This window comes from Echiichthys vipera (genome assembly GCF_963691815.1).
Source record: "Echiichthys vipera genome assembly, chromosome: 7".
Classification (NCBI taxonomy): Eukaryota; Metazoa; Chordata; class Actinopteri; order Perciformes; family Trachinidae; genus Echiichthys; species Echiichthys vipera.
The window spans coordinates 29020947-29045142 of record NC_139832.1 but is presented as its reverse complement, the minus strand read 5'-3'; the positions used below and the strand labels follow the sequence as shown (position 1 = coordinate 29045142).

General features: G+C 40.6%; 1 protein-coding gene across 1 annotated transcript in view; it reads left to right on the top strand.

Annotated features, from left to right (window-relative positions):
• The window catches only part of necab2 (N-terminal EF-hand calcium binding protein 2), a gene marked incomplete at its 5' end in the record, with an annotated part of 194659 nt that overhangs the window by 119432 nt on the left and 51031 nt on the right, over window positions 1–24196 (top strand). The window contains one exon of the mRNA XM_083916290.1: window positions 14044–14123. Within this exon, the coding sequence (XP_083772416.1) occupies window positions 14044–14123 (80 nt within the window). The remainder of the gene's footprint in view (window positions 1–14043; window positions 14124–24196) is intronic.

Here is a 24196-nt window from a genome sequence, read left to right as displayed (position 1 = left end):
CACTTGTAATCAAAAATCGGAAATTCCATCTTCTGAGTCAGGTTTGTAATAAGGGCAGAAGTGTAATAGGAGTGTGTGTGTGTGTGTGTGTGTGTGTGTCTCTGTCTGTCTGTCTGTCTGTCTGTCTGTCTGTCTGTCTGTCTGTCTGTCTGTCTGTCTGTCTGTCTGTCTGTCTGTCTGTCTGTCTGTCTGTCTGTCTGTCTGTCTGTCTGTCTGTCTGTCTGTCTGTCTGTCTGTCTGTCTGTCTGTCTGTCTGTCCGTCCGTCCGTCCGTCCGTCCGACTGACTGTCTGTCTGTCTGTCTGTCTGTCTGTGTGTGTGTGTGTGTGTGTGTAAGAGGGTAGCGGACGAACTGAAAGTAGAGAGGTGAATGTGTTTCAATAAAATTTAAAAAAAAATGTCAACACACATAGTGACTATGAACATGACAAGATGGAGGGGGGACAGGCGCATCTGCAGTTACATCTTTCTGCCAAAGAGTCCGCCAGAAACAACGTATCTAAAATCTAATGGAGTACAGCTTTAAAAAAGCAGCATCCCTCAGCTTTAGAAGCAGTTATCTCGCTTTTTATTCCAGATTACATCTTACTTTTATTTAATATCTATCATTCATGTTCTTAGGATTTTGAGGATTTTTTAATTTTATTTTTATTTGTTTAGGTTTAACATGTTTGTTTTTATGCAGTGCTATTTATTGTACCTTTTTGCCCTACGAGTCTATGTTTACTATGAGTACGTGCAATACCCAGCTTTATGCAGGATGCAGACCACCTACTTTATGGATGATGTGAGCTCTATTTTCTTATTGTGTCCATCGTTGTATTGTTGGTTCTGTCACTGTGTACGTTGTTTATGTGCAGCTGTACTCGGCACTTTTAGCCCATGACAAATTTCCTTTGGGACAGTGAAGTTGATCTTGTCTTTTCTTATCTTATCTAACAGCTCTAGTATTTACGTTGAATTATGTATTTAAGACACTTTAAGAAAAAAGACAGAGGTGAGAGAATGGCCTGCTTGTTAGAGATGCAGATTACACCTTTTGTGCTGTTTATCCTGTACATGACAGCACAGGGATCAGAATCCTTCTTGTTGGCTTTACCTACAAGCTTTCTTTGCTTTTTTTAATCATAGACTTTACAAAAAAAGGACGTAGCATCTCCGTCGAGGTTCATTCTCTCAACTTGATCCAATCGTACTCTCCTACAGGAGTCGCCATCTTGTCCTACTTTGACTCCGCCTCATTTCCTCTTACCAAAAAAGGGCATGTATGTGACGTTGGGGGGAGGGAGATACTTCCATCTGGCTGACGTTTACCTCCGAGGAGAAGTGAGGGCCAGCAGCTAGCTGTCACTCAAGAGGCCACGCCCTTAATTATTCATAAACTTTAACCTCCAATAAAATAAAAACTAGCCTGGTACAAATAAATTAACCACCCTCAGTGTTGTCATGGAGATATGACCTAAACATACAGACTAGAATGTTTTTTTGTACCAGGCCTTAAACAGGTTTAATGTTGCCGTGAAAACTGCCTGTTTAACATGGGGGTCAATGAGAAACTGCTCTATTGTGCAAACTGGACACTCTGAGAACTGCAGTTTTTGGCACTTCCTTATTGGATCAACCAGGAAGTCGCTGTGGTGGGCTGCATTGCTGTCGTGGCTTGTAAAGAAACATTTTATTCTGAGTTGAGTAGTATCTCCTTGAACTGACTCACTCCGTTATACAGCTTGTGGCTCTTGACCCTAGCACAGGTACAGATGTGTTGATGAGACAATATGAAGAAGAGATGACTGAGGCCAGTGACAGTGACATAGCAGTCAATAAAGCATAAAATAATAAAGTAACCCCCTGTGCACACTGTATATGACAGATGCACAGGCAGTCAAACTAAACATCTTCTGTATTAAAAACTTTTATTTTTATTTTATTTCATTCAGAAACATACAAAGTGCAACCAAATGAAACAAATAAATTATTTTACATACGGATCCTAATCCTAAACCAAACAACTGCAGAGACCTGCTGATGCCCTGAATACAAATCTACGCAGTTCTTATGTGACCTTGAGGTGGTCTGAGATAAACAATAAAGCATTTGCTTTCAACCTAGAAAATGAAAAAGTGATTCTGTTTTTATTATTAGAGAGCTTTATGGTAAACCAGTGGAGCATCCTAACTAATGAAGAGGATGAAAGCCTGCTTTTCATTTTGTGTGTTGCTCATTGAAAGTGAATGTACAGAGTAAACGTTAAAAGCAATTCTTATGAAATAAATGAAATACATCTTCTGTCATCTCACATAAAATCGTTTCAATATAAAGAATTCAAGAGAGTTTTATAAAAACGGTGCATGACTGCAGAAGAGCTTCAGTATTATTAGACTCTAACAACACTCCATCCAATTATAGACAGTGTTTACAGGTGATACTGTACATGTGGCTCAACCTAAACATCTTCTTTAATGAGGAGAGCACACTGTTTGAGCTGAGCATCTGAAATAAGTCTCATTATGAATACATTATTATAGGTCATGTACAATTCATTCTATATACTTGTCTGCACCAAAATGTAATCATTGCTGCTTGTGTGCATCACACCAGCGTTTCTTTTTGTTCTGTTCTGAGGCTTCAGAGTGTGGAATCAATGATGTTAGGCATACTGTTTTGTGTCAGGGCTCATGTCTGATCTACAGCTTGAAAGGTTTCTCTTTTTGCTTCACTTCTAGTGCTGCGTGGGTGAAAAATGGATTCATGTTGGATGAGTCGTTGAAAGATGACAGCTCAAACTGACAGGATTTTCACTTCTTTCTCAAATAGTCCAAACATCTGTTACCTGTCAGGGGAGCGTGTCCCAGGATACGTCTGAGCTTTCAGCGTGTCAGAAAAGGTCTCTGAGCTACGGACTGCAGACACATGCTCAGAAATATTCATGCTGCTGAGTGATTTCAGCACAGGTGGTCATTGTGTACATAGCTTTTCAGCATCACAATCACCGTAGCTGTTGCTGAAGGATAAAGCACAGCTTAATTGCAGCATTTCTCAGCCAGTTTGGGAATTGGAATTGGAATGTTTCCGCTCATGTGTTTATTTCCGCAGTAGATACAAGTGTTTTTTGTAATTTTTGCATCAGTGCTCACTGTACTTAAAGTGAAATTCCGGCGGAAAACCATCCCAGTGTCTTTTTGGGCAAATACACTCATCAAATAAGCCATCAAGACAATTCCTTCCATGTAACTACAGTAACTAACAACAGCAGCTTTATTTCTCAAAATAGGGAAATTAAATATAATAAGCTGCTGTGTGGCTCCCACAGGTGTCCTTTCATACATTTTCAAAAACTGTTTATACCATGGCTTGGCTGAATACTTGATGGTTATATTTACAAATGAGCATTTACATTACCCATTATGCCCCACTAATCAACATTTGTCAGTGCCAATTCATTGCTTTCCATCTTGCATTAGTACAGAGTTGTGACTAAATTTTGACTGAGAGACTGTCCTGTCTTAAAAGGAGTTTTTATGCATGTGCACATGCAAGACGGTTAAATTCACTTTTATGATTTTCATGATTTTTCCCTCTTTTCATGACAGTTCCTACCTTGCTTGTGGTGCAGGGCTCTACGCAACTTTGCGTTGTGAGCGTGGGAGTGCACCTATGCTCACCTTTTTTTTCAAAATGTTCACAGACAGGGTCTGATGTTCCCTGGTCTGTTATTTTTTATAGTTTAATAGTCCCGAATTCCAGAGAAAATAGGCCTGTGTAGACACTACCCCCTAACCCTAGCCCTGATCCTAACAAAATGCCAAATTAAATCAGTGAGGCATAAGCTTATGCGACGAGGAACATAGGGATGAGCCCATGAGGGCTGCCTGGCTCTGCTAAAATCAAAGCAGTCTTAAGTACTCTTTGACTTAAGACTGCCTTCCCTTTTTGTCATTTCTCAGTTTTTCTGCCCCCTCCCTCTCTTCTATGCTGTAGGCTGTAAAGCAGCTCTGACAGCTAAGGACCTTGATGTCAGCTGTGCTTTGTCTTGAGTCAGGACAAGTCGATTGATTAATGACTCCCTCTCTTCTCTCTCCCCCTCTCCCTGTCCTATACTGCCCAACCTCCTCTGATATGTATGACATACTCCTGCACTCCTGAGTCATTTCTTCTTCCTTTATTGTTCTCCTGCACTCATGTGTAAATGCACACACGACGTCGCCATGAAGTTTTCTTATCTACCCTTTTCATGCCATAAAAGCAAATAGAGAGGTATGCGTATGAGGTTTCTTTTCACTGTGAATTGATCAGAGAGTCTCTGCAGTAACGCAGGCAGAGAGGGGAGGGAATGAGAAAGGAGCAGAAAGGACCAAGCTGTGAGTGGGAGACTGGGGTAAGAAACAAAGAGCGAGGAAAAGAGTAAGAGGGGGGAAAAGAGTAAGAGAGTTAAAAATATCCACCACCATGTTGAGGTCAAGCAGGCAGTGCTGTGTTGTTTGCTGTGTGCAAGGCTTAAGTGCTTTCTCTTTCACATGGATATAGATTATTTATCATGTGTTTCATTTGATCTTTCACAAACATTTTCCTGTGAGCACCAATTGACCGTTTAGTGGATAAATGGATAAATTGACCATATATTGGGAATCTAAATGGTTACATGCTCGCCTGATTATTGCTATTCTTGAACAGAGTTTTTTTTCCTAACAGAATCTGTAATCCAACATGTAGTTAGTTAGTGAATGATGATCTCCTTGCCCCGGAGGTAATGATCAGTTCTACTGTAGGTATAAGCTAAGGGACTTTGACACAGCCATGTGGTAACCTTCTGCCTCCAGTCATTTCAGTGAGGGAAGGCAGCAGAGGGGAAGCAATTTGGATCACAGTGGTACAGTAGGGGTGAGAAACGGCTGCCCACGTGGACATGCACACAAGTTGCTGTGGCCAGCATCTCTTAAAAACACTTCAATTCAATTAAATTCAATTTTATTAATAGTGCCAGATCATAACAAAAGTTATCTCAGGACACTTTACAGAGTAGGTAAAGACCACACTCTATGACTTATTTATGATTTACATAGACCCAACAATTTCCCCGTAGAGTACGGTGGCAACGAAAACCTTCCCTATAACAGGCAGGAACTTCGGACAGACCCAGCTCTGTGGAGGACGGACATCTGCCTGCACTGGTTGGTTTTGGAGACTTTTGGAGACTCTAGGAGCAACAAGTAGCCCTGCATTTTCCTGCAGCGATCTAGTCGGGTAATACGGTACTAGCTCTTTAAGATACGACGGAGCCTGACCAATATCTTTAGCTAATGCTCACTTGCAGGTTGTCAGGGCCGTTGTTGCACAATGGTGTGCGTAAGCTAGTTACCAGAAATGCTAATGATTGCAGCTTTCTACAGAGTAGATCAACACACAGTGTAGTCCATTCCACACTCTTGTGTTTTTGGTTTTGGAAAGTCTAGAAAAATACTGTTTTAACTACAGCCCCATGCACACTACTTGGCTTGACAGGCCGGCTGTGCTAGTTAGTTTGCTGAGCTTTGTTTAAACAGGTGCTGTCTCAGAAGGAGTTTCACTCAACCTCCTCAACCCCGTTGTGTAAAGCTTCCTTAATAAGTATCTGATTTGTTAGTTTCTGATTTGTGTCTTCTATGCAGAAATCTTTCAGAACACGTGTATTGTGTGCATCTGTGTGTGCCTCCCAGCTGTGCGTGACAATTGCGACTGTGATGGAGAAAGAATAGAGTCACCATATGTTTCCCTGTCTGTTGAGACAGATGTCTGTTAAAGTAGGAAAAACAGCAGTTGGTAATTAGTCAAAGTAATATATAATAAATTGCACTCTATTTGTTAGAGATCAGATTTCTTTAAGCTGATCATTCTGTCTCTTTTGCACAGTCCTAAAGGTAAATACTGTTGATTATTACACTGCCATCATCATGAAAAGGAAAAGTTCTGATTCACTGGGGTGATGCACCTCCATGACGGGATGTCTCCAGCACTGTTAAAGCCATACATGGTCTTTGAGTGGGTTGGAGTGATAGAGTGGGCCTGTGTGAGGAGGAAAAGCCCTCAATTTGTCAATGTGCAAACAGTAAAAGATGGTTCGCTACTCTATTCCAATTCAAATATTCAAATATTTTGCATTCTTATCACTAAATGTCTGGTAGCTGCAACAGAAAAGTTAATAATTACCTGATGATCTTACATCAATATAATAAAAAAAAAACCTGCTAGTTAGTATACGACTAGATATAAAACAGTGAGTCCGCACACCGGAGTCTGCTCCTAATAGCGTTTAATGCTGTATCGCACCATGTAACGTTTCAGGCCCCTATCTCTAAAAAAGTAGTGATAATAAACAATAAACAAATATTAACATAAAAAAATAAACATGAGAAAAATACCCCAGAGGTGTGTTACACAAGTCTAGAGTAACATGTTAAACATCACTCCCACAGTAACAGGAAAATACATAGAATATAATATCAGACCATTAGCTAGGGGAAAAATGTCCGCACACAAGAGAACCACACATCCAAGCGCAGAGAGAAAAGAGCAACATACACAGACATCTTTGACCGGGCAAAATGGCAACAATTCACCGACACAACAGAATGATTTCAGACAGATTTGCAGAAAAGGCCTCAAGTCAAAATCTTTATTCAACCCTTTTGGAGCTAAAGTGTCATGGGTATAGATCCAAAATGCTACCCTTTTAAGTAGCAGACAACAACATCACCTCCACGGCAGGGCTCTTTAATCAGTTCATGCCCCAATATCTGAGAGTCCACACATTGTGCCAGGCTTGTAGTATAAACGACTGACCATAAATCTCATATTTAACAAGAGACAATCTAAGGATAAATATATCACCAGCCACACAGTCTGATTGATAAGTCATCCGTTGGCAGCACAATGCAGACCTGTCAGCCATGACTGAAGACACAATAGACCTCAAACAGCAATCTGCTTTTAAATATGTGTTATACGTTCTCTTCATTGTCAGCTAAGATAAAAACATGAGAAAAGCCAACTCCAAATGCAGAACGCTCTTACCACCCAAATCTGCTCTCTTCTTTTACCCAACAGAAGAGTAAAAATAAGAAAACAGTGGTGAATACCACAAAGCAATGGGTTCTAACAAAATAAGAACATTGGGCCTCCTGCATGAATGTTTTTTATATATCTTAATAGTGCATTGCCCGTAGAAAGCTAGTATTACTATGGAAAAGTGGTAACCCATTGAGCCTATACATGCTGTATGTTAAAAACTTCATTTTAAGCACCACAATAATCTACTGCACATATCAGTGTTAGCGGTAGCAAGAAGATAGAAGCCTTTTCACAGTGGATGAGGTGTTAACAGCCAGAAGAGCTCTGCAGGGTTTGGGGAATTCTAAATGAGAAAGTAACAAAAGGCTATCGACCTTTACAGTTTAAATAATGTCCATGAATAATATGGGACAATGTCATCCTCGTGGTCAGCTCATACAAATCTCAGAAAATATGCTTTTCCAGATGGATATTTGTTCTTGCACAAAGCAATAAGAGGAAAGTAAGGAAACCCTATGTGGGATTCATAAAATGTGCGCTAACAGCTTTTCTGTTCTCACCCTCCTGAGAGTGAATCGCATTTGAACTTAAATTGAATGCGTGTGCCAGGCACTTTGAAATTAGCACAGGGAAACGTCCCAGTACCCATATAATGGCAGCAGGCTTAAGTTCCTTTTCAGACAAATAAGACAATAAGAAATACTTAAATAAAGTACTAAATATTTTTACACACTTTGTCTATCTGCGACTGGCCTTTCTGTCAGTATATTGAGAGTGCTCTCCACCACTGAGTTTGTAGTTATGACCTAAATTTAAGGTTGGATTTATGTTGAAAAGTAATAATGCAGACTTGTGAAAATTCTATTATATAATAATATAATAACACTTAAATCCATCCCCAGCTGCACCTTGATCCAACAGCATAATCACCAAGCTTCAAAAGGCTTTTACTCTCATACACTTCTTTAATTGACTGGGACACTTATTTAAGTCCATCACAATGACCACTGGGCTCTTATCTTCAACTGTCTCCATGGTTACAAACTACGGCTTAGTTGGTGTGTGTGTGTGTGTGTGTGTGTGTGTGTGTGTGCATGCATATTGTTATAAATTTGTTGTAGTTTTGGCTAGATCTAATCATCTTTAATAAGTTATAACAGTTCAGATTATTGAATGAATAAATAAATCCTTGTAGAACATTTTTCTTCTGTGTTTTCATGAAGTCAATTGCTTTCCCGTCCACATTATTAATATTTCACAGGACAAAATACCAATTCATTTTCGTGTACTGTTAAATTTTGATCTTACCTAAGAACAAGTGGGAAGTAAACAAGAATTGATAAAAAAAATCAAATAAAATCTTAAATTGTAAGTACACACAATTTCAGATAAAATGTGTGCGTACAGTATGAACATTTCATTCATGGGGCCCATTGTTAGCAAATCTCTGTTCATCTTGTTTTTATCCTCTTCCACTTAGCAACACTTTGAGGCAGGCTTTGCATTCAGCATGAATCGCTCATGTTTTGTTTTTAAACCTTTCGTGGAATACCCTGGTGAAGAAAAATGTATCGGTGCCTGTGGAAGAGCAGGTTCTGGACAAGCTGAAGTCAAACCTGTCGCCAGGCCACATTGATATTGGGAGAGGCTGCAAAACCTTTGATAATTATCTCCATAAATCTATAGTAAACAAGTTCTCAGAGCAAGAGGAAAGGTTACCATTGTTAAAGGACAAAGGCCCTGTTTAGACGAACACGATCTAGAAAGGAAATGCAAAAGTGGCGTTGCGTTCTCACTTTTTATTCCGCATTTAGACAAGAGTCTTTGGGGGGAAATCTGCGTTCATACGCAAAAGTGTGTAAATTGGATGTAGTGTGCACGTCGGGTGTCTAGGTAGAGCTGTGAAGCACTGCCACACAACAGCACTCAGAGCTGTTGCATGCGTAGAAACTTCCTCTTCCTTCTCTCCCTAACAGCGGAGAAGCAGGACGCCGTACAGTGGGACAGGGTTCTGCAGAACGGTCTGCAGCCTCCCACCGCCTCGGCTCCACCCAGGACACTTGAACGTCCCACTAATGGAAACAGTCCCACATGTGTGTTGTTGTTTACCTGTACTCTGCACATGGATATTACGGAAAGACGTACGTGACGTGAGTCAGCGAGAGCAGATCAGAGCACACTTTAGTGTTTTTACCCCTTAAGACGGAAATACAACGGTGGAGCGTTATTAAGATTTCCACTCTGGAGGGTGGTTTCACTTTTTTGCGTTTTTAAGCCCCAAAAACGCTAAACTTTCTAAACGAAAGGAACAACCGATAAAATATTTTGACGTTTTCACCCGCGAGCGTTGAGGTGTAAACAGGGCCAAAGAAAGGCAGTGGGAGATCTGAGAGTTCTAGGATGACAGACAAGAAAGTCAGGCATATTACACACCAGTGACAGCCAGCACAAAACTTCCAGCTTTGGCAATATACCTTTGCATTTATCGCACCGGTCTGCATGTCCCCTGAGGTCAAAAAAGTGACTTGGAATTGCAATTGAACTAATATCACTGGATTCTACCATAGTTTAAATTCTAAAGATAAAGATAAAGTTCATAAACTAGTCAGTGTGTGACTTGTGTAAATGATATCCAATAAAAAGAACAGAAGTAAATAAGACAGAACAGACATCTGTGAACTTTTGAATCACTAAATTTGAGATAATCAAACAACAGTGGAGCTTTTATCATGAATCATGTGAACACATTTAAATACTGGCTGCCACAGAATGGAAAGTTAAATTAGGTGAATGTTGAATAACTCAAATCAGGTTTAATTGAGGAGAAAGTCAATAGAGACCCCCCTGCTCGGATTTTTAAATTCTTAGCCCTCCGAAAAGGCTTGACAGGAAGCACCCTGAAGCTACAACTCGTCTTTTGTCCTTTGTCTTCTTTATTTCTTACAAAATGATGACAGGTGACCTGAAATGATTAACCACAAAATAACAGGTTACACAAGACGATATTTATTAAATTATAGCTCTTAAATAGTTCTTTTTTACCTTTAAACAATACCTTTTACCTTAAACATACATATTTTTAATATATATCGTTCAAATGTCTGAATTATATTATATCAATATATTTACAAGCTACACATTGTTAGCAGGCTATTTCTCAGCTACAGCTTACCACCGGGCCATGTGCTTCTGCCAAACAGTGAAAGAACTGCCAAGATCAATAACACCGGGACGCGGGTTACGCGGGCTTTTCAAAATAAAATACAGAGATACAAAACTCTAAAATAAACTGCTCAGAGCTAGAAATAATGGTAAAATAATGAAAGTCTTGACACCCCCTCCCCTCACCCCGCTGCTAGATTCAAAAGGCTTTTACTCTCATACACTTCTTTAATTGACTGGGACACTTATTTAAGTCCATCGCAATGACCACTGGGCTCTTATCTTCAGCTGTCTCCATGGTTACAGACTATGGCTAAGTTGATGAGTGTGTGTGTGTGTGTGTGTGTGTGTGTGTGTGTGTGTGTGTGTGTGTGTGTGTGTGTGTGTGTGTGTGTGTGTGTGTGTGTGTGTGTGTGTGTGTGTGTGTGTGTGTGTGTGTGTGCGTGCGTGCGTGCGTGTGTGTGTGGGGTGGAAAGAGCTAGCTCCTAATTGACTCGCTGTTAAAGCTTTTAATGAAGAGCGGGCAGCCTTCTCTCCAATTAGGTGTGAGGGGGTCATCAGGGGATGAAAAGAGGATGGCAGCTCGGAGGGAGTGGATGAGGGGGGGAGGAAGAAGATATAGGGAGGAGAGGAGGAAGTAACCAAGGGAAGAGAGGGAAATAACAGGGAAATGTGTGAATGAGAGGAAAACAGCACGTTGTTTTTTCTTTAGTGTTATATCACATTTTTTTAGTCGTACCATCACATACAGCCATCATCAACAAAGACAGTGAAAGACAAACGGAATTTTCCAGTTCTGCACATTTCACTCTGGAAGTAAAATAATTAAAGGAGCAGTGTTGAAGCATTTTAACCTAAGTGGACTGTAAACACATCCAAGGTGCCCCTGTTGAGTTCATTCAACAAATAAAACTTTACGTCCATGCTGTGCTACTCACCTAATCACGTAGATGTGTGGAAATCATTCTAGTTCTTTAGAATTAATTGATAACACAATCTTGTGTTCAAAAATGCTACAAGAAGCACTAATCTGTTAGCCTCCATTGTATTTTACTCGCAGTAAAATTTGGAGAAGGTTGCCAAGCGACCGAACCAATCAGCGTTATTTTGAGGCTTTTTTCTCTGTGATCCTTCTGTTGAATATGGACCGGTACCGGAAATTTGGCCTATACTGTTAGTGGGTCATACTCTTTGTTAATCTGATTGGTTGATTTGACCTGTATGTTGGTGATAGACTGATGGTTTGTCCAATCAGCAACCGAAATGATCTCCAAACAGAGTTCCCAGATGGATATGCAGAGACAATGAGAATTATGCAAATCAATACATCTGGCGGAGTCGGGCTACTAATCTGTACAAACAATTCAAAATATTACAGAGCTTAATTCTGTTCTGATGAATATCTCTTCCATGGTGACGTGTGGTCATATCATTCTATTATGTTCTACAGTTAGTGATCATGAAATATTAAAAAGCGTCAGTGCAAATGATAGACGCTCCTCTACCCCACTGGAAGTCTTTCTTGCTACAAAGTAAGCATTTTCTGCCAAAGTAAAATATACCAAAGCTAATACAGGGTCCAGAGTGGCATCTGAAAATCCTCCTGAAATAAGAGTTGAACAGAGCACCTCAAAGGAGCTGGCCTCTCATCCATCCATTTCTCTACTGTCTTTGAACAGGACAAGTTCCTTCCGGTAAACAGATATAATTGCCTATTTATCAGCCACTTTGGAACCCACACTTTACATGAAATATTCATGATGAAACAATGCAGCTGAAAAGAGACAGATGAGAAGGACTAAGCAAAGATTTAGGTTTAGTATTATGTGGTATATATTCGTTGTGAACTCTGAGTTAATCTACTCTGAGATAGGAAACTCTGAGTTTCCGGTTCCAGAACACCTGATTTGAGTTAGTTTTATCAGTTCGGAGTAGTTTGACCTGTAGTTAAGCGCGGGAGAACATTGTTGCTCGGGTCAGTGCGTACGTTTAAATGTAGTCCTGTTGCAATCACAATAATATCACAGGGGGAACTGCTTGAGTGGTAGCCTATTCATTTATTTCATTTAGGTGCATTACCGCGGGGAAGAAGCGCACTTGGCAGCAGCTTAAGATGAAACATAAAAACATTGTTCAAACAGGTAAAACCTCAGCACAATCCCATGGTGATACCTCATTTTTAAGAGGTTTGACATTATACAGTATATATTACCGTAAGTGGCTGTTTTAAATGTTGTATAAAAAACTCCCTTTTGCAAATTGCGCAGCGCAACACACAATATCTGCTGGGATGTGAGAGCATGACCTCGGTTGGTAATGTTGGAAATGTAAGGACGGATGAGGTTGTGTATGTAAATGATGGACTGTGGCGTGAAACGGTACCGCTCAAAAAGATAATTGTCTGGAAATACAAGAACATCTATGTCTGATAATCATCTCACGACAAATATTTAATTCTCTGTGCAGTAATTCTGCACCTTCATCCACGGGATCATTATCAAAAGGACATGCCATGGTAGTGAAATAGTTGCCACCTAATATAACTTCTAATGTCTGATTTTTGCAATGATTTTCTGAAAAAACAGACGACTGAACTATAGCAGAACTATACTACGTCAAAACTGGCCTGCTGACTGAATGAATGAGGAAATCAAATACTGTGTGTGGCTGAAAGAGGGCGGAGACAGAGAGAAACTCAAGGTTTGCTGAGAAAAACCTGGTCCCGACCAGGTTCGGTTCAGAGAACATGTTACTGACTGAGAGTTTAAGTTACCTCTCTCTGTGAAACAGGCTAGAGTTACCCCTCTGTCTCTGGTTTGAGTTACCTCCCTTTGTGAAACGGAAAACTCAGAGTTTCCCTCATTTCAGGGTTAACAGACTCAGAGTTTTCACTAAACCTGCTTTGTGAAACTGACCCCTGCCCTGTTTACACCACAATGCTCACAGGTGAAACATAAAAGTATTTTATCAGATGTGCCTTTCGTTTAGACGGCGACTGTGTTTTGGGGTTCAAAAACGCAAAAAAGTGAAACCGCCATCCAGAGTGGAAATGTTAATAACGCTCCACAGTTGTGTTTACGTGTAAAGGGGTAAAAACACAAAAGTGTGCTCTGATCCGCTCATGCGGGCTCACGTGGCGTACATGTTTCCGTAACATCCATGTGCAGAGTTAAGGTAAACAACAGCATGTGGGACTGTTTCCATCAGTGGGACATTCAAGTGTCCTGGGTGGATCCGAGGTGGTGGGAGGCTGCAGACCGTTCTGCAGATCCCTGTCACACTGTACAGCCCCCTGCTTCTCCGCTGTTAGGAAGAGAAGGAGAAGGAAGTTTCTACGCATGCACCAGCTCTGGTTGTTGTGCAGCAGTGCTTCACAGCTCCACCTAGCCACCTGGTGTGCATACTACATCGAATTTCACACAGTTTTGTGTCACCGCATGCACCCAGAATTACCCCCAAAGACGTTTCCTTTCTAGATCGTCTTCGTCTAAACAGGGCCTTAACCAGCTGAGAGAAATGTACTAAACCAAAGCTCTATAACTTTATTTCTCCGCCCAGTGCAGCGAGTGGGGCTGCAGGAGACTGAGCTGATCAGTCAATGTAGATAAGGTTCATATGTTCAGAACACATATACAGCAGGAGAAAATGCAGGTGTGAGGAGGGGGTCAAACGAACTCTCTTACCCAGGAGGCTGCGGTTCATGAGTCAGTGTAGTTATGTTACAAACACACTTATTTTACCACCCATGATCTTCTCCTAACCAAGTGGTTTTGTTGCTTAAACCTAACCAGATTGGTTCATTCAGTGTATCTAGACTGTGTATGTTTGTGTATTGCAGGTGCAGTAGAGGTGAGGAAAGAAGGTCTGGACGCTCAGATCAACCGCCTGGCTGAGCTGATCGGACGACTGGAAAATAAGGTAACGATTACGGACACACACACACACACAAACACACACACACACACACATAAACAGACGCTCAACCTGTTTTGGTCAGGTATTGCCTTGAGTTACATTAATTCACTGGAGGCTACCTAATCATAACCATATATGGTTAGTGCCTTGGTAAGACAGATGTGCCTAGTCTGTCTTACTGGATGTACAGTGCTGGATTATTCCAGCCTGATGTCTGGTGCTGGGCTGGATGTCAGGCCCTCTGCTATCTATGTTGCAAAGGTCCCATCCACTCTGCTTGATTGGAACAATTGTGATAGGATCAATGGAATAAAAGGTTTTCCCCCTATCCTAGAAAGATAAGCTGGTGTAGCTCAGCGCTGGAGTATGGTCTAGGAGTGCAAGACTACTACATGCCCAACCCCAACCTTAATCAAAGCTCAAGTCTTAAATGTCAAGGCTGGCAATAATCAATATATTGCTAACTGTCAAGAAATGACATTTAAAGGACAAAACCAACAATGTCATTCATTCTGTTAATAAGTATTGTTTTTGTATCCAAAGTATATCTTCTTCCTCTGAGCCATAGAGCTCCATCCAGAAACTATTAAAAACACATCAATGAGCCACACAGTTGCACTGGGAGACATGTTCATTACCATGAACACACTCTCGGGTTTATTCCGCGTCAATCCCATATGCTCTATCCTGCTGCTGCTGTTAATACTCACCAGCCATTCAACACTTACTTAAAGGTTGAATCTGTAGAATCTTTATTTAAAGCTATATCTTCTTTTAAAAAACATTAGCTGTGAACATGTTTTTTTCTTTGTCTTTCATTAAAGGTTGAATATGTAGAACCTTTATTAAAAGTTTTTTTTTTTAAAGAAAGGGGCGTTTTGAGGTGTACAGAATGAAAGTATTGCTTTTCCATATTTAGCCTGAATTAATATTTCAAACATTTTTTATGGGTTTGACAATAACTCTGTCCCGTTCTGTTTACATTGTAGCAGCCAATGGCGTTTGGCGTTGCGGGTTGCCTGGGTTGTCTGTTGTTGGGAGCAGAAACAAGGAATCATTTTGAGTTGAGAGCTAGCTAATGGATTACACATCACTCAAAGAAAGACTTCTAGTTTAAGACTGGCTAACGTTAAATACTGTCACCAATGTCACCCATTGGTGTGTGGAATACAGTTTTGAAGCCAGTAAATTGGAATCTTGGTCGTCGCCATCTTGGTTTTTTGAAACGGGACAATACCATATTTGGACAAGAGGGCGGAGCTCTGGAGGTGTCCTAAACAACTTCAAGCTGTGTGTCGCTGTCGTTTCAATGGTGCTGGCTAAGCTTAATTTATGAAATAATATTCTTTCACGGTCGCATGCACTAACATGCACACACACACACACACACACACAGTTGGTAAAGTACTTAAATTACTTTTTGTGAGAAGCAACTAGTAACTTATTACTAATTTCCAGTAACTTTCCCAACACTGCTCATGGCCTTTTAAAATTAGAACTCCACTCAAGCCCACTGATCAAGGATTCATTTTTTATGAGCTCAGAGCACTGCAAACAAGCAAAAAGCGACATTCAGGGCCCCAAAAAGGCAGATATCAGGTAATTTAGAAGAAAAAAAAACAAGCAAAGAATACTTTCAAAAGTTATTAAGAGACAGACTAATACATTGTCTGTTTGGGAATTTAATGGAATTCGTGGGCTCACATTGCCAGACCAAACTCCATGGTGCTGTGTCAGCACTGAAGTATGGACTGGCTAGATGGCTTATAATTCTGGGATAGGGGATTTAAACCAATCACAATCGTCCTGGGTGGAAGGTGCCCTTGCAAAGGAAAAAAGTGGAGATAGAAGAGGAACACCAACATCAACGGATATCAGCTCTGTACATCTGTTGATGTAATTGACAATAAGCAAAATACAGAAGACCAGCCATATTCTTGAACCCTATTTAAAGCTTTATGGGACCAACTTTTTCTCCCATAATATGATTGATATAAGTACAAAGATATTCATGATAGACATTTTGAACATTTCTCTGTCTTACAGGGAGAGGTTATCATTTTATGCTTGAATTTAATAATTTGAATATCTGATCTTTGATAGAGGCCTGCCAAAGGCCAATCCAGCCACACAGAGACGGAAAAATTATTAATGTAGATCAAATATATATAAACATACTTCCTGCTGGCATATTGTAAGGAAGTGTACATTAAATAATAAGATTGTACTGGTGGAGTGTGTGTGAAATGATTAGATGCTCTGCAGAGGTTAAATTGCATAAATGGTAAAAAAATTGAGTTAGACCAGACTTGACAGACATACTGATGGACTGAGAACCCTGTTGCACTGTTGGTTTCTCCTTTCATTTTCTTTTTTTAGCTCTAATTATCCTTCAGGCTGCTAGGACTCTATCTATCTGCTGCAAACAAGCCAGTGATATTTTCCCCCATACAGTTGAGCATTTGTAAATTGGGAGATCTTACATTGGCAAAATTGGAGAATGTCAAAACAGCGTACTAAAATCAAAGCATCTGCAAGGGACATAACAAAAGGACAAAGAGAAGAAAGAAGCAGGGGGTTGAATAACAAGTTAAATACTAAATGATGAGAAAGGATGTAGGTAGGGAGTGGATGAAGAAAGGGAAAAGGAAATTAAAGGCCTTGTGTCCAAACTTTTGCAATTGTATTTTTTTCACACTCCCGCCCCTTTAGAGCAGCTCTCTAGTCACAGATGCCTCTTTATCCTCCTCCCTCTCTTCCTGCCCCTCCCTATTTGTCTCTCCGTTCCTCTGCTTTGCCTGCATCCCACCCAGTACTGAACATGCTGAGGCTAATGGAGCCCCAGCAGACTCAGCTGTCTTTGGGAGAGTGGGCTACTACAGCAGATAAAGCTAAGAATAACTAAACACAATGTCCTGCCAGGGGGGAGGGAGGGTAGGTGTGGTAGGAGGGAATAGGAATCAAAGAGAGAAATAGAAAATACAATTGTGGACTGGATTGGTTTGTGGACTACCGTTTTTAAGCCTCGAGTTAGGCATTTTAGTTTTTTTGAAACCGGACGTGACCATATTTGGTCATTGTCGTATGAAGGCTGTGCACTAAGCTAAACACTAAAGAGACAAATTCATGATTTTCAACTAGCAGAGGCGGGTAGGTAGGTAGCTCTGGGTGCTGTATGTACTGTCAACTTTGCAGAGACACGGTCAGTTGAAAATTGTCAGTTCCCCTAAGGTACCAGCTAGCTTTGTTAGCAAGGTGCAACTGAATGCTGGATAAGACATTTTTAGACCACCAAAATGTTACAATGAACTCTAATGAACAGCAAACCCACTGTGAAAAGGTAAAAATGCTAAGACTTAAAGAAAGACAATGCCCAAAAACAAGTTCACAGCTGTTTTAATGTACACAGTGCCATGGATAAGAATTACCAAACTTCTATCCTGACGCTAACACAACAACCTGCCAGTCACAACGTAGCCAGGCCCGAAAGCATCCCCTGCTTTATTGTCTTTTTGTCTCTAAATGGGACCATCATTTACTAAATAAACAACATGCTGTATTGAAGAAGACTTGAAACGAGTGATTGAGACCATAAACTCATTAGGAAAATGTTTACTGAGGGAATAAATCATGTGACTAGGGTAGGGCCATTTTTTCATTGAGCTCTATGCAATCAGACTTTTTTTGGCACGACTACTACTACATTGGCTTTACTTTTCTGACTTAGAAACGTCATCCATCCTTTTATATAGTAACTGTAGTGGGTTTCTTAGACATTACCTTGTTGCCAAGGAGTTTCCAGAGATTCTCTATGGAGTTTAGATCTGGACTCTGGTCATTTCATTGTTTCAATAATCTTAGCTTTAAGGAACTGCTTCACCTGTTTTACAGTGTGACAGGGGACGTTGTCTTGCATTAAAGTTGCAGCTGATTGGGAGACAGTTGCAGTGAAGGTATTGCATGTTGCTGAAGGAGGTTCACATAAACATTTGCATTCACCCTGGCATGTAGCTGTACAAGAGGCCCATTAACTGACTTCTTTACATACTTTGGGTTCAGTCTTTCCCCAGTCCTACGCCCAACATAATGTTTCCATCAAACACAAATAAACTGAACGTACTCTTATCACTGAAGTCACTCTGGACCCGTTCTTCTCCGTCCACACAACATGCTCCTCAGCAAGGGTCTAGCCTTTTTATTTTTTCTGCTGATGAGAGGTTTGATCACTGCAGAGTGGGCTTTCACTCCAAAAAGTCTTAAACAGTGAGACTCTTTGTCTAGAGACAGATCTTAGCCCTGTTCAGCACTGAACTGGAGACCAACTCCAGCTGCAATGTTGAATCGATTCCCCATTGAGAGTCTTTGCATAATCTGGTCCTCTTGTGCACTTGTTTTACGTAGACGACCAATCTTTTTGAGGGACTTAAATTAATCTATGTCCTTGTAAAGTTTCAAAATCTTGAAATCACAGACTGTGAACGTCCAACCTCTCTCTGATGGCTGAGAGGATAATCCCTTTGGCCTTCATCTGGACAACCTGCTGTCTCAGGGTTTCAGTCTCCTTAGAGCAGCTGCCATCTTACAAAGTAACCAGGAGAGCTGCAGATAAATAGGGTGTGTCTAACAATGAAGTCAATGTCACCAGGTGCCAGATTAAAACCAATAACTGGGAGGGATCTGAAAGTGTTCTCTAATTTTGCTCAGCGCAAAGTGCCCTTGCTATTTTTTTAAAAACATGCTAATGCTGCAGTGGTATAGTAACAGCTGATATTTTATTTAAAAAAATACAATATTTCAGATGAAATCAAGTGTTCATAATTTGTTCTGTTTGATCACTGTATGTACCAGGTGTGATTCCTATTTATAAATGACCTTTAGCCCTTGGCCCTGGATGTTAATTTAATATACTTCTGACTAATTGTCCAGGTTTAAGTAGAATCGGTTCATTCAGTCGGGTTACCTCTATTGTAGAAGAAATGATTGAAATGCCTTCTGACAAAGAAATGATCAATAATCACCTGTGACCCTGAAACCCTCCTGAGAGCCCATTACTCCACTCAGAGGCTGACTTGTATACAGTGACTTTGGCACAAAGGCACTCTATCTCATGGATGACTAAACACAGTCAAGTCTGATTTTTACCAGTTTAGGCAGGTATGAAGACGGGATCTCCTTAGGAATGATTCCTTTATGTAGTTTCTTCTCTGTGGAAAAGTAGATAGCAATTAATTGAAGCTTGAAAATTGTAAGGGCAAAGGGTAAAGTAGAGATGACAATGACATTGCTTTAATTTCTCCATTCTTTTGCCATCTCAACAAGCCAAATATGTTAAAAAGAATGATTTGATGAATAAGTGATAATGAAAGAAAGAGTAAAATGAAATGTTAAATAAAGCTTTGGTTTACAGTGTAATTATTTGGTATCATTAATACAGTTGTGATTAGTCAACTAATCGATGCATATATATATACATATATACATATTTCCCACCAGTGACTAAATAACATAATTCAACATAATTAATAACCATTGTTTGAATTGTGTGCACAGCTGCGGCAAATTATTTCAGATCCTAATTCTGAATGTGTCAGAAAAAATCAGCAAGGAGACTGTCGGACATGGGCAGGTAGCTAGGCTAACGTTACTTACCTGTTTAAGGTGGTAGGTCATGTTCATCTAACGTTACTTACATGTTTAAGGTGGTAGGTCATGTTCGTCTAATGTTACTTACATGTTTAGGGTGGTAGGTCACGTTCAGCTAACGTTACTTACATGCTTAAGGTGGTAGGTCATGTTCGTCTAACGTTACTTACATGTTTAAGGTGGTAGGTCACGTTCGTCTAACATTACTTACATGTTTAAGGTGGTAGGTCATGTTCATCTAACACTACTTACATGTTTAAGGTGGTAGGTTATGTTGGTCTAACGTTACTGACATGTTTAAGGTGGTAGGTCATGTTCATCGTGGACGATTGATGGGCAAAAGTTTTTCTTTCAAAGTTTGCATATGACCTTCTTGGGGTCGTCCTTGTTCTTTTCAAAGTAATCCCATATTTTAGACATTTTTCCCGACATGATTGGCTATTAATTATTAACTGTCTAATCATGTTGGAAGGGACCTGCCATGTTAAAAAAAATAGACAGTGAGTGAGTGTCACAACTTCCTGTATCTGGCCCTTCAAATCAAAAGCCCTCAAGCCTTTTAGACCAGCCGTCAGTCACATAGATTTTCACTTAATTTTGACAGACACAGCTCCAAATTTTTTAATTTTTTTTTCCTGCGACCAATGGACGAAAGTTTTGTCGGCTAATGTTTCTTTGGTCGCTGTGGGTTAGTTGCAAGGCCAAATTTTCTGATAGCCTTGAGTCGGACGTAGTCCTTATTAGATTTTTATTAGTAGATATTTTATTATTATTATTATTTAGATTTCGACAAATTGTCGGCCCGAGGACCAGACTCTTAGGGCGCTCTCACACTGTCCTTCCGTACCGGGCCAAAACCGTTTTTTCAGCTAAAGCCTTGTGCGTTTGAGCAGTGTGAGTGCACCCGCTCCGCGCATAGCCTTTGTAGTTGAAAAAGTCAGTTATACAGATAAAAAAACAATGTCCAAACCTGGGAACCTTTTACGTAAATTCTTTCTTGAGTGAGATATCTTTCCATCAATACGAAAGTGGTCCCAGATCTGTTCAAACAACAGGGAACACAGCACTGCTGCAATTTTTGGAGATATTCAAGGTTTGGACTCGGGAAATAATACTTTGAACTTTTACTTTTAAACACCAGATGGGAATACTAAAGTGACATAAGCCAGGTTGTCTCTCCGCCTCACTCCCCGTTGCTGCTGCCTGCGGTTAGCTAGCTAGTGAGTCTGAGGTACCAGTAGATGCTGCACTACTGCTGGCAACCAGCTAGCTGTTTGGCTCATTTTCTGTAATCAGTGAAGCATAAAAGTATGGTGGAACTGGCGGGCGAACTGGCTAACTAACAAACAGCTACCACAACAAACAACAGAGAAGGTCAGATTACAACACACACAGCGGGAGAGTGACCGATCAGGACACCATTATTCAACTATATCTAGAAAATAGTTGTTTACTGCTAAATTCATTTTCTGTATATCAAATACAGTGTCTTTGAATACATGATCCTCTCATACTCTTATTTTGATTTATTTCAAGGTTTCTGTATTATCATATGATTTTCCACATTGGGGTAATTACCCCTGAAATCACCCTTCGAGTGACAAATGACAAAAGCAGGAAAACACTGCTCTGGAAAAGAAGATTGCTCACCAAACTTTTATTGTTGGAAAGTGTATTTCCAGAATAATTTGAACTAAAGAAAAGCACATGAATAGTGATTTTCTGTGGATTACATTTTCAAAAGGCCAGACAGTATAATGCAGCAATCATATCAAAGTAAATATCTTTGAGGAGGTGTATTGAATGTGGCTTTGTCTTTCTGTTTGGCCAGGTATTACCTGCCTCAGTATTAGGACTGCAGGAGTCTGGAACGGGAAGTTCTATTATCATACCGCGCCAGAGTGAATCATGACCTGTTTACTGAATGAAAAATAAGCCAGCTACACACTGAATGATGTGGTGCCTGTCGAGATGTAACTAGCGCCATGTGCTGGCACCACTGCTCTGTGATAACACACTGGGAATCCTGTTACCTGCAAACCAGCCTCAAAGTGGCTGTGTTGCCTGGTGTCACCTTCAGATTCCCCACTGTCTTCCTCCGTGCTCCCTTGGGAGTTTGTTCATTTTGTAAGAGAATATCATTATTTGGGGCTCTCTGTGTGCCACAGAAAAGAAATTGTGTTTCTCACCTGGAAAAAATCAGCTTCAGGATGATGGCTTTTGATCGTAGCTGCTGATCTGGTATAGGTGATACTGAGGCTGAATAGAAGCAAAGGGATGCAGCTTTCTTCTCTTTTCTCAGCAAAAGAATGGAATCCTGTTTAAAAGAACTCAGCCAATTCAGATATTATCTGACTAATGAATATCAGTTGGATCATTTATTCTATTGGTAGGCCTAAGCTGGATCATCCATCTGTATCACTCTCAATGCCTAATTGCAGTGCTGTGAGATGACACGGTAGGGAGTATGCATCGAAGTGTTAAAAGACTGAAAACTCCACATAAGGAGGGTGGCTGAGGTGGTGCATGGGTCAAACACACATAGACCTGGGAGAGAGTTTGTGTCCCATGTGATACCAAGTCAATGTTGACTTTTTAAAGAGGCCCTAGTATGCTGGTTTTCAGGGTCATATTTGTACTTTTCTGGTCAACTACAATAGGTTTACATGCTTTGACCTTTAAAAAACACCTTATATTTCTCATATTGTCCATTGCTGCAGCACCTCTGTGTGGCGGCTCGGTCTGACCTACTCCCCCCCCACCCAGAAAAGCCCAGTGTGCTGTGATTGGTCGGCTGGTCTGCACTACTGTGATTGGTCAACTGTTTATGCTGCGTACCAGGAAATGTTACGCCCCTTACCATATACGGAATCAGTTATCCTAGCAGCTGAAAACACGTCTATATGGAAACTAACCAAATGCTAACATTAGCTTTAACAGGTTAACTTCCAAAATAAACAGCATAAAAGTGGCAGAACTCACAGCTTACAGTTTGAGCCTGTGTGTAGCAGCATGATCAATAGGGAAGTCAGGATTCTGCTACGGAGACAAATCCAGGAAAATCTCTAATAGTGACCGAGACCCTAGAGTTCAGAGCTGAGCACAGCCAACCCAGACGGTCTGCAGGGCTCACATCTAAATACAAGTACTTTATTATTTGATGCTTGACGGTCAGAAACATTATAACTACATTCATAGGTCAGAAATGATGGAAAAGCATTATAGGTCCTCTTTAAGTAACCTTCAACAACAACAAACCTAACCAGGTAATGAGAGTGCTGGATGTGTACAGAAGCACATTTTTGTTAAACCCAAGTGCTTGAAGAGTCAGTCAACGCAGGGATGCTACCAGTGTTAATATTGGCGAAGCAGAATGTCCACCTTGGGAATAGTCTATTGGGTAGGCTGTGCAGTAAAGAAAACAGCAGACAGTGAGTCTTCACCTGTAAGTCTTTTATATGCTGAACAACCAACAACACACAGCGCCTTTCATTTCAGTCCAGCTGTGACCAGGCTGCGTACCAACAAGCTCAAACCATTCATCCTGCAACTCAGTATGTTTCCAGTATCTTATACAGTACGTATTTGTGTGTGTGTGTGTGTGTGTGTGTGTGTGTATGTGTGTGTGTGTGTGTGTGTGTGTGTGTGTGTGTGTGTGTGTGTCCTGCCCACTGTGCCAGACCCCATTGCCTTAGCTTTCCCCCGCTGCTTTTGGTAAAAATCTCAGGTACCCTGCAAGCGATGCAGACACTATTCACTCCCAGTAGCAGCAGTGATACTCATCAGTCACCTTGGTGACAGAAACCTGCAGCGTTGATTACAACAGGTTTATATAACTGTGACTCACAGGCAGAGAGTAGAGGAGAGAACTAGAAATCAATTCTCAACATCCTCACACACAGACATATAAATACACTGTACATTAGCCAACATGTCTTTACTGATGTCTATGTCAGTGTCTACTGTCTGAAGAGCATATTTAAACTTAACTATTAATTGTGTCACCTTCACTTAAGTGAAGTGTGAAGAGTGTGAATAACTGTCGGCCCGCTTAAACCCCTTCCTCGAAGCGTGGGGATCTAATGAGAGAAAAACTCATTATCTCAGGAGCTTAGAGGGCAGTGTCTTTTTATTAAGCTTTCAAAACAAAAACACAAGTGCGAAAGTGTAATGAATGGATAACACAGTGTTAATCTGCTCCAACATAAGCTGCAAACACTGGCATGTAACTGCTTCCTACAGTAGGTAAGATGGTAGTATGTCACAGTTTAGAATAGAGGGGACTCTAGGGGGGTCTACCCACAGTATTTTTATAATTTTTTACGGATGAGCTCCATTTGAGGCTTTTTAATGCCCTCTGGCTTTATATTCAAAGTACATGTCTTAATTATTGAAAAATCTAAATTTGTAAAACCTCAAAAACTGTTGTTTAC